The sequence below is a fragment of the Papilio machaon genome, chromosome 26, assembly GCF_912999745.1.
Source record: "Papilio machaon chromosome 26, ilPapMach1.1, whole genome shotgun sequence".
NCBI classification, from domain to species: Eukaryota; Metazoa; Arthropoda; class Insecta; order Lepidoptera; family Papilionidae; genus Papilio; species Papilio machaon.
Window position 1 is genome coordinate 1,522,858 of NC_060011.1, and position 13,601 is coordinate 1,536,458.

Consider the following 13,601-nt stretch of genomic DNA (forward strand, 5'->3'; position numbering starts at 1 on the left):
CAATCTGTTTAAGAAGCAAAAACACTCTCCAAGTATCTAATTACTTAAAACAACTTCAACTTCTGGCATCAGAGGTATCGTTTATGTCAAAACTAAGTTAATGGTAATCTCAAAGTTAAAAAAAAGAACTTGTGTCGTTAGCCAAGTAATTAAGTTTTTAAATTTTTTTAATAAAATGAAATATTTCTGTCTATAAATATGCCTTCAAGCCTATAATCTATAGAGGTGGGCTGAGACTACAGATTTATATTTAAAGTTTTAAAGAAATTTACCAAGGTTGGGATTCTTAGGTTTCCGACATTTCAAATCAATTGCATATGTTACAAAATCAATGAAATTATGCGCTATATGAGAATTACAAGGTGGCCACATGAATTCGCCGATATGGCGAAGCGACCGCTGCCCATAGACATCCAATTACAGATGCGTTGCCTACCCTCAATCGACGAAGGAGACACACAAAAAGAGAATATTTAACCTTCCAATGCATCTCCTCCTCCATCAAATCCATCTCTCCTTCCCATCCTTTCATTATAAGAAAAGGGGTGGGAAGGGAAAGAGGACTAAAATTAGGTCTCCGGTACCACACTCATCAGACTGTACGTGGAATTACTTCCACTTGACGCCTGTCTTCTGTGAGGTTGTGGTATTCCACTGAGCGAGGCCAATTCGTGCAACTGTTGTTGCTGGCGTCTACCACTGTATGTTATAAACTTGTACTAGCAATACAATCATTGTTATTGCCAATCTAAAGTAATAAGACAATGAATAGACAAAGAAAATGTCGGTTGCTTATATGACACGTTCGTAGACTTACCATAGCAGCGCCATCTATTGATTACTTACTCAACCCAGTCGAAAGGTATCGACATCTGTAGAATCATTTGGAGTTAACAGATAATTGTGACTGTCAAATAATAACAGACAAATAATTAGCAATAAATTAAAATTGCGACTATAATTTGAGATTTAAACTATCCTATCTCTCAAGTTGGATCGAACTGCACATGGTGTGCGAATTTTATTATAATCGGTTAAGTGGTTTAGGAGTCCATTGAGGACAAACATTGTGACACGAGATTTATATATATTAAGGTTTTTTGAGCATATTCAAGTGCAAGCTGTAGACCAAAATGAGTATTGGAAGAAATGTCATTCAATTTTATTCTTCTCGTATATCATAAGGGTTGTTTGGGTTTTTTGGGTTTATATTGTACATAAATAAAACTACATTTTAATACATTATATACACTTTATTTACTTTTTATTTACTTGAAATTATAATTTAAATTCATGTAGATCCTCACATCGGGGCGATCTGTAAAATAAAAATATTAATATAAGAGAGAAATACAACCGTCTTCAAACTTTCCAAGCATATATATTTTTAAATAGTATAAAACCACAGACGAAGCAAGCAGTCACAGGAATTCGCTAAAATAGCGAAGTGACCGCTTCCGTAGCCATTCGCATTTGTGGTTGCGTTGATCAAAAATCTACTAGTCTTCTAGTTATTTAAAAAAAAAAACAAAAAAATGGGACCAACCTGCTAGCACTTCCTTTCGATTAAAATAATTTTTATCAAAATCGGACCAACAGGGACGGAGATTCGCGGTAACACACATAAAAAAAAAAATAAAAAAAATTCAGTCGAATTGATAACCTCCTTCTTTTTGAAGTCGGCTAACAAAGGAATAAACAAACTCGCAAAATCCCATAAAAAATACAAACCTTTTGTCTTTGTTAGTCCGAGTTTCAGATTTCCGCTTTGGTTTCTCGATATCTATAAATACAAACAATTTCATTTATAACCTAATAATAAACTAAAACAATAAAAATGGGTTAAATTTAAACCTAAATTTTAAATCTGTTAGTTAATCTATTCGTGAGTTCACACTGCCGAAACATTATAAAAAAAAAACATATTTTATGTAAACTCAGCATTAACGTGTTGACATCTTAATCTTACTAATATTATAAATGCGAATGTTTAAATGGATGGATGGATGTTTGTTTGAAGGTATCTCCAAAAGGGCTCAATGGATCTGGATGGAATTTGGCATATATATATATAGAACATAGTGTAGAACACAGACTACTTATTAAGTTTTTTTAAATTCCACGCGGACTAATTCACGGGCTTTTGCCCGTAACTTTTGCTAGTAATATAATAAATGCAAATGTATGTTTATATGGATGGATGTTTGTTAGAAGATTCAAACTATGATGTAGAATATAGACTGGAAGAACACATAGGTTACTAAGTTTTTTTTTTAATACAACGCAGACAGAGTCGCGGCCGACAGCTTTGTTTTATACAAATACTAGCTTTTACCCGCGAGTCCGTCCGCGCGGAATAAAAAAAATGTACACAAGATAAAAAAGTTCCTATGTCCGTCTCCTAGTTCTAAGCTACCTCCCCAGCAATTTTCAGTTAAATCAGTTCGACCGATCTTGAGTTATAAATAGTGTAACTAACACGACTTTCTTTTATATATATAAATATAGATTTCAACAGTGTAAACCCACAATAACGATGGAGTTTTCAATCACTTACCATGGTGTTTAGACTTGCGTTCATGTCTTCTCTTACTCTCATGTCATGACTTCCTATCACCGTCAGAGGCTTTTTTAAAACCTGTCAAATTATTAAACGTACTTATTTATAAAACAGTACGACGTTTTGATTGGATTAATTTAATACTAATCGTGGGTTTCTGAAGTCAAAATCTCTGTTTTATCAAACACTAGCTTTTACCCGCGACTCCGTACGCGTGGAATAAAAAATAGAAAACGGGGTAAAAATTATCCTATGTCCTATTCCTGGTTCTAAGCTACCTGCCCACCAATTTTCAGTCAAATCGATTCAGCCGTTCTTGAGTTATAAATGGTGTAACTAACACGACTTTCTTTTATATATATATATATATATATATATATATATATATATAGATATATATATAGACAATGGACAGATATGACGATGTTTTATACAAAGATTTCGGTCTCAGAAACCCACGGTAAGATTTTTATAAATTGGAATTTAATTATTAGATTCGTTGTACATTTTTATTTTCATACATCTGTTTGTAATATATACTACTTATTTTTTTTTTTAATAATATTTTATATAAACATACATAAAAGGCTGTAATCTTCTGACGTAATATAGAAAATTGTAACACCTTGTATAAACTTAATTGTAAAAAAAGTTTTTAAGTTTTTTTTTTTTTGACGAATTTTTTTTTTCAAGATTTTTATTAATATTTTCATCACTTTATAGATTTATCACTTACCTTGTTATTTCTGATCAATAGAGAATTATATTTTATGGATTTTTTTATCCATTTTATACTTGACTTGTTCAGTTTCATTACTTATTAATATTTTTACGTAGTAGTTATTTCAAATTTAGTGGCCATTTAAATTTGTATACAAAAATAGCTCCCAGACATTATTATGATCTATATCTTAATGTGACCTGAATTAGTTTTATTTCAAAATCTATATTTTGGTTAATAAAATAAAAATAATTATATATTTTTTTATATTTTATCTTTACTAATATAATAAAGAGGAAAGATTTGTATTTTTGTATGTTAGGAATAAACTAAAAAAACTACTGGAACAATTTCAAAAACTATTTTGCCATTAGAAGGCTATATATTACTGAGTAAAATAAACTATATATTTATTACTAGATTTTTTTTAATTCCGCGCGGATGAAGTCACGGGCAAAAGCTAGTTTTATAGTAGTAGTAGTATATATATATATATATACAATGTTCTTGTTTTAGTTTTTTTTTTTATTGAAGTTGTGGTATTTTTAATGTAAGTTCGAAATCATCCTTATAAAGATATTTTTCAATAATTTTTTTTGTCGTCAATAATCTATTTTTCTATCCAGTCTATATTTTATATCCTGGATTGTGATTACAACGGAGAAGGGGAACAATCAAATCCAGAATTCATCACCAATTCTGAACAATTTTTTTTCATGTTCCCATTAACAAAATTGTTTTGCTTCCCACTGAAAATGTCACTGGTTTTCTGTACCTTGTTACGGTAGAATCTTGTCATTAAAAGTTTTTTTTGTGAGAACTAAATTAATATGATTTTGCAAAAAATTATAAGATTTTAAAATTTTTAGCATACGACATTAGAAATAATTTCTTTAATAAGAACATTTAATACTTATTTTATGCTATATATTTGTCTAAATTTAAAGCTTTCTGTCATATTCAACATTTTTTATTTTTTATTTATTTAAATGAACAAAAAATTTTATAAAGTGCATTGTTTTTTTTTTCTTTTGTCTTCCATCATTATTCTGGTGCTAATTTTGAATTAAAAATCACGGTTTTCTGTTTTAAAAGTTTTTTATTATTTAAACCTAGTCACACATTAAATTCTACAAACTTTGATAGTTTAAACGAGAAAATACAAACTATGTTTAATTTTTTCTTAATAATTTAAAATTTTAAGTGCTTTTTTTTAGAAATTAAAAACATTATCTTAAGTAAAAAAATTTATAATCTAGATCTGAATTTGTAATAATTTCATACTAAATAAAAAAAAAGTTTTCATCGAAAAATCCGATTATTTAATAGCCTAATACATAATGTAAGCAAGTTTTTTTTTTACAATTTTTTGAGGTGTAAATATTTAAAACATAGTTTTATTTTTTTTAAAGATAAATTATACTTGTTCGTATTAATGAGAAAAAATTTGAAACACTTTATCGGCGGTGATTTTTTTTTTTAGTAGCAATTTTTTTTTCTTAATTTAGATTAAGATCTTCATTTTTTTTTGCTTCTTTTTTTACTGGATTTTTTTAACTATGCGTCCATTGGTTTTTTCTTACTCACCGCTCGTGTAGTGTTCATGTTTCTTACCTGCGCTCCTGTGAAATAAATATTTTTATAGGTTTTTTTTATGTTCCTCTTGAAAAAAAAATAAAGTAAATTAAAAAAAATATGCAATTAAAAGAAAAACTAATTGAAAGTTAAGAAATAAGCAACCAAATAAAAAAAAAAGTTTTATAGACAATACCAAGGTTACGAAGTTATAACAAGTTAACAATCACTTATAAATTATTTGTCTATCGAATCATATTTTGTCCCCGGAGCTTAACATTTAGGTAGAAAATCAGGATTATAGTTATTAATAACTAGTTTTTCTATTACCTCCTATAACTAGACATATTGACCAATCTAGAAGAAAGACATTCCAATATCTTTTATCAATTACTATTATTTCTTACTAATATTATAAATGCTAAAGTTCAGATGATTGGATAGATATTTGTTTAAAGCTATCTCCGGAACAGCTCAACGGATATTGATGAAATTTAGCATAGATGTAGAACATAGTCCGGAAGAACACATAGGCTACTTATAAAGTTTTTTTCTAATGTCGCGTGGATGAAATCGCGGACAAAAGCTAGTAATATTATAAATACAAATGTTTGAATATATAGATGGATATTTGTTAGAAGGTTCAAACTTATAGGTTACTTATTACGTTTTTTTTATACCGCGATCACGACATCTAGTCTAGAATAAATGTTTAAACCTTGGTAATGCCTATATTATGAAACATACGATCTACTTAGGTGGTCGTGCGTAGGGAGCAGCTCGCGGGTATCGTGGCGCACGTCGGCTACCCACATCGCGTACAGGCTTGTACTCTCTATCCTCTTTATAGTAAGGCTCTTCATAGAATCGATCCTGACCACGTTCGTAGTAATAATCTTCAGGTGGTGGCACACCGCGTGGCACACCACGGACCTACAAAGAAAAAATTTGAAGCTAAATTCAAAATCTACTAGACTTCTAGTTATTTAAAAAAAAAATGGGACCCATCTGCAAACACTTCCTTTCGATTAAAATATTTTTTATCAAAATCGGACCACCAGGGGCGGAGTTTCACGGTAACACAAATAAAAAAAAAAATACAGTCGAATTGATAACCTCCTTCTTTTTGAAGTCGGCTAAAAAATAGAAAAAAATCATTTAAAAGTGTTAACGCTTTGACTACTATTGTATTTATCTTAATGGCTCTTATTTTTATGCAACTAGTAGCACAGAACATAACTTTAGATGTAAATAGTGTAGCGAGATCTTGGGGAAGGACACTGAGTAACACACCGAAGACATTGAACTGTCAAGATATTTGAAAACAGTAATAACTATTCTATAAAACAGACATTTCTAAGCTTTTTTCTTGTAAATCTGCAAAGGATTGGAATAAGTTGCCGGAGTCAGTTTTTCCATCCAAGTACGATATGGCAGCCATCAAGAGTAAAGTGAATAGGCATTTACAAAAGCGCGTACCATCTTTAAACCTCATCATCACTTCATCAGGTGGGATCGTGGTCTAGCGCTAGCTTTTTTCAATATAAAAAAAATACATATCAAAGTAGTCTTTTCAATAAACTGCTGTTAACATCTTCTGTCAGGTCTTCCGCTGAGGAGGTGCACCTTACAGATTTTAGACTAACCGATAACAAAGAGATTATTTCATACTAACCGGAGGTTCTGGTACAGCATAAGGATCCTCATATGGATACGAAGTCTCCATAGCAGTGCGCGCTCTGTCCAAAATACTCAGCACTTTAGTCTTACCAGGCGCACCCCGGTTCATTGGAGGACGACCGCCAGGAGCTAGAAATAGTATAAATTATATTATTCACCATTATAAAAGACTATAGATAGACTAGACTATATAATGCAGTAAACAAGCTATAACTCGATGGGTCCTAAGTATAAGGGTCTAAGGAACAAATTGATAAATTTTAAATTTTTATGTTAAAAGGTACCTCTTAGTTTAGTTAACAACATGCACTAAACAAAATACACATTTACATATGTAAATGTTTTTTTTTTGCTGAAGTAAAAGGGCGTATGCGAACTATTTTCATACATCGTTGAAACTTTAAGAGCCTCTCCTGTAAAGTTGGCAATTTGCACATTGGCCCTTATTTGTAGGAGCCATCAAACTAGTTCATAAAATTACTCACTTTAGGTTTAACAATAAAAAAGCTGATTCAAACATCTGATACATTTAGGATCAATTATGGTCTGTGGCAGTTAAAAGGTTACCAAACTCTGACCTACAGAATACTTGGATGCCATTGTGACAAAACTTACTAATATTTGCAAATGATTGGATGGATGGATGTTTGCTTGAAGTTATCTCCAAAACGGCTGTATAGATCTAGATGAAATTTAAAACAGATATAGAACATAGTCTGGAACGACACATGAGCTACTAATTAAGTTTTTTTTTTTAATTCCGCACGGACGGAGTCGCGGGCGACATCTAGTATTAAATAAAAAAAAATACAGTAAAGACCAAAATCGTTATTCTTTTGAATAAATAAAATAAATAAAATACTGCACTTTGATTGTATCAATTATAAAAATAGGACAAAGGTGAGAAAAATAAAGATAGTAATAAATTATGTTATTTACTGTCCTTTTATCTCATATAATATGTTCTTTATACTTCTGATATAATCAATACTACATTGACCTTGTTCAAAGTTCATTAACTCAAGTTTATTCACCTTAAGATGCCATCTCTTTACTAATTATCAAATTATCAAAAGAAGAAATTCTTAAAAAAAAGGTTTAAAAGCAAACTGTTTTTTCCTAAAAACATTTCATTATTTTAATTTGAGTCTTTTGAATGTGTTGGATATTTTTTCATTAATCTTACTAATATTATAAATGCGTATATATAGATGGATGTTTGTTTGAAGGTATCTCCGGAACGATTCAACAAATCTTGATGAAATTTGGCATAGATGTAGAACATAGTCTGAAAGAACACATAGGCTACTTATCCTTTTTTTTTAAATACCGCGCGGACAGAGTCGCGAGCGACAGCTAGTATTATATTATGATAAATACATGTCAAAATTTAATGTGAAAAATTAATTTAAAAAAAGTAATATAATAAAAAAGCAAAGAATACCAGAATTAAGTGGATAAGATACAAGTAAAGTAAAATGATACAAAAAAAAAGCTCTTTTTATGTTTTCATATTGATTACATTATGTCATCACTCCAAATGTCTTTTACGTAATTTTTTAGAACACAGTTTTTTTTAAGATTTCACTACAAATGTAAATGTAAATGTAGTAATTATTATGTAATAACTTTTCTTCATACTTTAATAATTTGAAACGTATTTTGGATTTATTTTAAGACCATAGATCGGCCATTGTATGGAACCAATATTGGTAAAAACTGTAAATAATAAAAATTGGATTGAAAAAATCAAACATACCTTCAGATTGGGTATTAAGGATTGGATCTCTGTAGGAGAAGGACCGCTTTGTAACGGTGCACGCGCTGTACATAACATTCTTTGCCCTTACTTCAGGACCCTCGAGTAAGGCCCGACGTCCCGGCCCAGGACCTGGCCCCGGTCCTATACCGGGTCCTACATCTACAACAACAAACCATTATAGTTAAAAAATGTGGTTGTTGCAGATTTTTTTATCATAAGGTGGCAAACAAGCAAGCGGTCACCTGAGTCTGAGACAGAGGAGGGGACACACAGAAAGAGTATATATCCTCTTACTATGCGTCCCCTCCTCTGTCAATTTCATGTAGACTCAAATCAGGCCTTTGGCACCACACTCATCAGACAAAACGCGGAATTGCTTCCACTCCACGCCTGTCTTCTGTGTGGTGGCATTTCACCAATCAACCCGGCCTATTGGTGCACCCAACAAATATTGTAATTGCGGGATCTACCAATGTAGATTTTGTTGGGCAACATTTCTTAAGATGTTTAGGAATTAGTTGTAAACATAAAATAAAAACAGATTTAGACAATTTGCTGTTCGCATTCGCACAATTCTTTTATATAAAATGTTGTTTTCAACACTATATATGTATGAATAAGACTAGAAAATAAAAGGAATTTGTAAAAAAAAACATGAATTAAAAAAACATAAATGAAATGCATAATAAACCTCATCAAACTGCAATAAGAGGGCCTTTAAAACAGGCTGAACAGACAAATTCTACTCTATGGTATAGCTATTACAAGAAAATACCCTTTCAGCTAGATTCTAAACAATGTATTTTTTAAAATAACCCTTTAAAAGAAGACAAGTACTACTTGATGGTTTGAATCATACAATAAAATCAATATGAACACACAATGACATCCAAGTAAGATTCACTCAAATCTTGCCACCATACTAAGTTCTAGCAACAACATGAATGACCTAACAATACGTAAATCTTACTAATATTATAAATGCAAATGTTTAGATGGATGTTTGTTTGTTGTTCTCTGAAACAGCTCAACAGATCTTGATAAAATTTGGCACAAATGTGGAACATAGGAAGAACACATAGGCTACTTTTAACGTTTTTTTTAAACATCGCGCAGAGTTGCGGGCAACAGCTAGTCTCTCAATAAATAAAAACTCACCTCGTTCAGTCATATCACGCATTTGATTCTGTCGTATAAAATCATTTGAATCCGGTATCAGATATTTCTTGACTTCAGCTAGAGCATACGCAATCCTTGCATGTGCCTCCGCAGGCGGTGCTAACGCAGATATCTCTACATGAAGCTCGTCCATCAGATGTGCGTATTTAGGGTCCAATGAATTACGTAGTTCTTCTTCCTTTTGCCTAAAAGTATACATTGTTAGTTGATTTCCGTATTTTGAATATAAAATTTATATATATAAAAGAAAGTCGTGTAAGTTACACTATTTATAACTCAAGATCGGTTGAACAGATTTAGCTGAAAATTGGGGAAAGCTACCTCCTAAGTCAGAACTAGGAGATGGACATAGAAACGTTTTTTATCTTGTGTGCATTTTTTTTATTCCGCGCGAACGGAGTCGCCGGTAAAAGCTAGTTCTAAATAATGATTCATAGATTTCTCAAAATAAATCAGCTCTAACAGACGTTAATTACAAATTTTCAACTGTGGAAATCATCATAAGCAACCTGCCCTTCTCCCTATGGAGGGTTGGCACAGTATGCTCTACTCCGCCATACATCTCTATCAGCCGTCATATCTGAAATTACCCCCTCTTACACATATCCTCTTTCACACAATCCATCCATACATTCTTTAGTCTTCCTCTACCTTTATAGCTTCATTTTCATTACTTTACAAATTAAAAACTGGTATTAAGATACAAATATTTTCTATATTGACTAGTAATATTACCTGTCTCTAACCGATCCCCGGCCAAGTACAGCCATTTTACACATTGTCTCTTCTTGGAGTTGTTTCATTGTGTTGCCTTTTGGCCCTAGCAGCTTGCCAACAAAGTTGAACTGCAACGGAGACATACATGCATATTTATTGCCTACAAAATTTACTTGTCTATAGCTAAAATGGATCCCCATGGAGACCTTAGCCTACCGTACGTTGCCTAAGGTATGTATAATATGTTATTTGGTACAATTTTTTTTTTAATGTGACAAGTTAACGAGATTTTCCATCCTATACAGGTTCATTATTTTATTATACAATACATTTTATTAGGAGTATAATAATAGTTCACAGTAGACAGGATTTAAGTTGGCATGTAAAGAACAAGTGTATTCTTCTGTCTGATGTGCTGTGTACTATATTTCTACACAACTCACCTTTGGATGGTCCTTTACCGGTACCAACACTTTGACAGTCACTTTTACCGCCTTGTCTCTATATACATCTACGTATTTGGAGTCATTTTGTGGTACTCTACCGTTAGCTTGCACTCTGACCACCTCTATAAAAAAAATTCCAAGACATAATTTTAGTTTTAAAGATTTTATGGACAGGTAGTTAATGGATTGAACGTCAAACACCATAAAGGAACCATAATTCAAAGTATCAACCTATTTCCGTAAAAATTATTCCATGTGATACAACTTGGGACTCAAATAGAATACACAATCTTTTTATAACCTTGTTTATGGCATAACGTAAATCGATCTTTTTCATAATAAATAATTTTTACCTTGATCGAGGAGCCTTGTCGATAATGGAAACTTTCCATTATTTAATTTAATCTTTTCACTCAACAACTCGCGCATATATTCACCGGCTTTTTCGTTAACTGGGTTGTTTTCGCCATCTTGATCCCCAAGATTTTCAGCGTTTGGCTCTTGGTTAGAATTACGTTTGAAATCACTACTATTGTACCCATTTTTATCGTATTTCTCAGACATTTTTATAACTTGATGTTGATAGTAAATAAATTGAGTTAAATCATTCGATATTAAAATTAATTCATCAAAATATTACACCACATAACAACCGAAGTAGTCGCTACCAAGCTACTAAGTGTTGCCATCTTGCCATTGCCGAACTAGCCAAACTATTGATATAAACTACAAATTACTACCAAATTACCAACAACCAGTAAAGGAAATTTCTAAACAGAGTACTACCTATAGGATGTCCAGGAAAATACAATTCCTTAATAAATTGCGGAAAATTTACGGTTAGGTACTTTTAATTTCTGGTAATAGCAACAACAGCCATCAAAAAAATCGTTAACATGGTTTCCATTCCCTCCTCTGTCGATTGAAGGTAGGCAGCATAAAGTATAGTATAGTATATCATCTGCTGATGCAGATTATTTGGGTAACATCGATATTTAGGCGAATTCAAATTTCCGTTTGCTAGTTTGCCTCATTTTACTATAAAAGTACTAACAAATATTTATGTTGTTCAGTATTTAGGTAGATAATTGAGAAAAAAAACAAGAGTTTACAAGTTCAAATTGTAATAAATAAAATAATGTTACCATAGCTTAAGACATAACATACAGAAAAAATTGAAAGAAATTATTTAACTGTATGAATATTAATTACATATCAGAAAATATCAAAATTAGTATGTAAGAAATATTATGAAGTGTCAGGAAAGTGTATTATTTTAATAACTACTCACAATAGATGCAAAAAATACATATCTTCTAAGCATATTATAATACCTTTTTCTTGGACACTAACATGTTTAAAAGCCTACTTAAGTCCCCCTATAGATTAACGTATATATATAATTAATCATCATATTTTAGAACAAGTATGGCTCTAAAATAATAATTTAAAAATATATATATCAGATACACTTGTGAAGATTATTGAGCAGGTAAAAAATTTACTTATTATAACAAATTACAAATTAGCTAAAGCTTTTTGAATAAATTTACCTTTTCTTTTATCTGTTATTGATGAAATAGTGTTACCAGATTGACATTATTATTTTCTACTAAAATAGAAGCAAAATTGGTGAATAAGCTGTTTAGTACGACTAAAAACATCCATAATCACTACTTTCTCCTGAGTTATAAAAAGTTATTGCCTTATTTCTAAAAAAGATTAAATGCCTCATTAATGACTGGCATTTCACATATAATTATTTAATCTGTGCAGGCTGAATATCAAAATATAGTGCCACAAACTTATCTCAACCCAGAAAGATGCGCAGTTATTGTGGTTGATTCTGTCAGAAAATGTGTAAACTCAATGTGACAAGACAGCTACACTCTGATAAAATTCTTGTGACCATTGTTAAGGGGGTGCCAAAAGTTTTAAATTAGTTTCGTTCTCATGGGGCTAGATAAGTATGTCGGTCTATATTTGGTAAATATGACTAGTCTGCTGTATTTTGTATAACAATCAGAATAAATTCCCTATCAGGAGCAATCAAAATCTCATGCCTTCTGCTTCTGACTCGGAGGAATGTTAGTTCATTTGTTGAATCCTGAAAATAAATACATAATTTAAAAATTAATAATTTCGTTGAAAGATGACAAAACAAGAGTGACTACATTTATTAACTTTATATTGGTTTTATGTGTTTAAACAATCCTGTGACAATAAAATTTTTAGTTTTTTTTTTCAATTCCGCATAAAAAAAGTTACACTCAACAACTCGTAAGTAATTAATGTCCTTACCATTTCCCGCACAACATTTTTAGCTTTCTCTGTTAACTGACCAATTAAACCAGAATATAATACTGATGTAGCATTGTCTAGAGAGCTTTTAATGGGTATGCCTGAAAAAAAAAAATAGTATCTAACAAGTACAAGGAATATGAAGATTTAATAGTATGAAAATATTGTTTGACATTTGTTTTCTTATAAGACCATTTTAATCCATGTTATAACCCTTATAGATTTTAGGAGTGATGTATTTTTTCAGTTGGCCTAAGTTCACTTATCTCCGTTGCCATGGCTTTAAATAAAATTGATCAAACCTTCGTGATTCACAATGATCACTCCCATGACACCTTTGTGAGCTTGAATCCTTTTGATGGTTTCTTCTACTTCGGTTGCCTGCAAATATATTTAATACTTTATATCATAAGATAAAATTTTAACTGTATTATGTAGAGACATACCATGATTGTTGTTTTTATTCAATAATTGAGATAGAAAGTGCAAAGCAGGAACACAGCCGAGTGTACAAATATGTTTAATGTCAATTGTCAATTTGACAAATTCAAAATCAAGTAGTTTGACAAAGGGAATACGGAAAACGGTAACTTTATTTGTCTACAATTTAAAACATTTTTATTGAATTTTTTGAACGAACCTCAAAATTTTGTTAGTCTA

The 13,601-nt window shown here is 31.2% G+C and overlaps 2 protein-coding genes across 5 annotated transcripts; both read right to left on the reverse strand.

Annotated features, from left to right (window-relative positions):
- Positions 1 to 1,737: 1,737 nt before the first annotated feature.
- LOC106717391 (KH domain-containing, RNA-binding, signal transduction-associated protein 2-like) lies at positions 1,738 to 11,316 on the reverse strand. Of its 4 annotated transcripts, XM_045684449.1 has the most exons (10): positions 10,994 to 11,316; positions 10,638 to 10,762; positions 10,213 to 10,322; positions 9,457 to 9,662; positions 8,296 to 8,457; positions 6,532 to 6,665; positions 5,611 to 5,789; positions 4,896 to 4,903; positions 2,558 to 2,638; positions 1,738 to 1,783 (listed from the first exon to the last, which is right to left on the reverse strand). In XM_045684449.1, exons 1-9 carry the CDS (start codon positions 11,202 to 11,204, stop codon positions 2,601 to 2,603), a joined length of 1,173 nt encoding a protein of 390 aa, XP_045540405.1. In that variant the 5' UTR covers positions 11,205 to 11,316; the 3' UTR covers positions 1,738 to 1,783; positions 2,558 to 2,600. The 4 variants fall into 4 exon arrangements, with proteins under 4 accessions (XP_045540405.1, XP_045540408.1, XP_045540407.1 ...); XM_045684452.1 differs by lacking the exon at positions 2,558 to 2,638 and having other exon boundaries at positions 5,604 to 5,789; XM_045684451.1 differs by lacking the exon at positions 1,738 to 1,783 and having other exon boundaries at positions 2,581 to 2,638; positions 5,604 to 5,789.
- An 888-nt stretch (positions 11,317 to 12,204) lies between these two features.
- On the reverse strand, positions 12,205 to 13,471 carry LOC106717392 (dynein light chain roadblock-type 2). Its single transcript, XM_014511251.2, has 4 exons — positions 13,388 to 13,471; positions 13,244 to 13,322; positions 12,942 to 13,042; positions 12,205 to 12,747 (listed from the first exon to the last, which is right to left on the reverse strand). Exons 1-4 carry the CDS (start codon positions 13,388 to 13,390, stop codon positions 12,637 to 12,639), a joined length of 294 nt encoding a protein of 97 aa, XP_014366737.1. The 5' UTR covers positions 13,391 to 13,471; the 3' UTR covers positions 12,205 to 12,636.
- Positions 13,472 to 13,601: the final 130 nt, after the last annotated feature.

Bases quoted from the DNA above. Each gene is read 5' to 3' on its own strand.
- LOC106717392 (XM_014511251.2), bottom strand. The intron at 13,043-13,243 runs GTTTGATCAATT...TTTTTTTTTCAG, and splicing joins GATCATTGTGAATCACGAAG to GCATACCCATTAAAAGCTCT. The intron at 12,748-12,941 runs GTAAGGACATTA...ATTTATTTTCAG, and splicing joins AAAATGTTGTGCGGGAAATG to GATTCAACAAATGAACTAAC.
- LOC106717391 (XM_045684449.1), bottom strand. From the start codon at position 11,204: ATGTCTGAGAAATACGATAAAAATGGGTACAATAGTAGTGATTTCAAA. The intron at 8,458-9,456 runs GTGAGTTTTTAT...TTGTTGTTGTAG, and splicing joins GCGTGATATGACTGAACGAG to ATGTAGGACCCGGTATAGGA. The intron at 6,666-8,295 runs GTATGTTTGATT...TACTATTTCTAG, and splicing joins CCTTAATACCCAATCTGAAG to CTCCTGGCGGTCGTCCTCCA.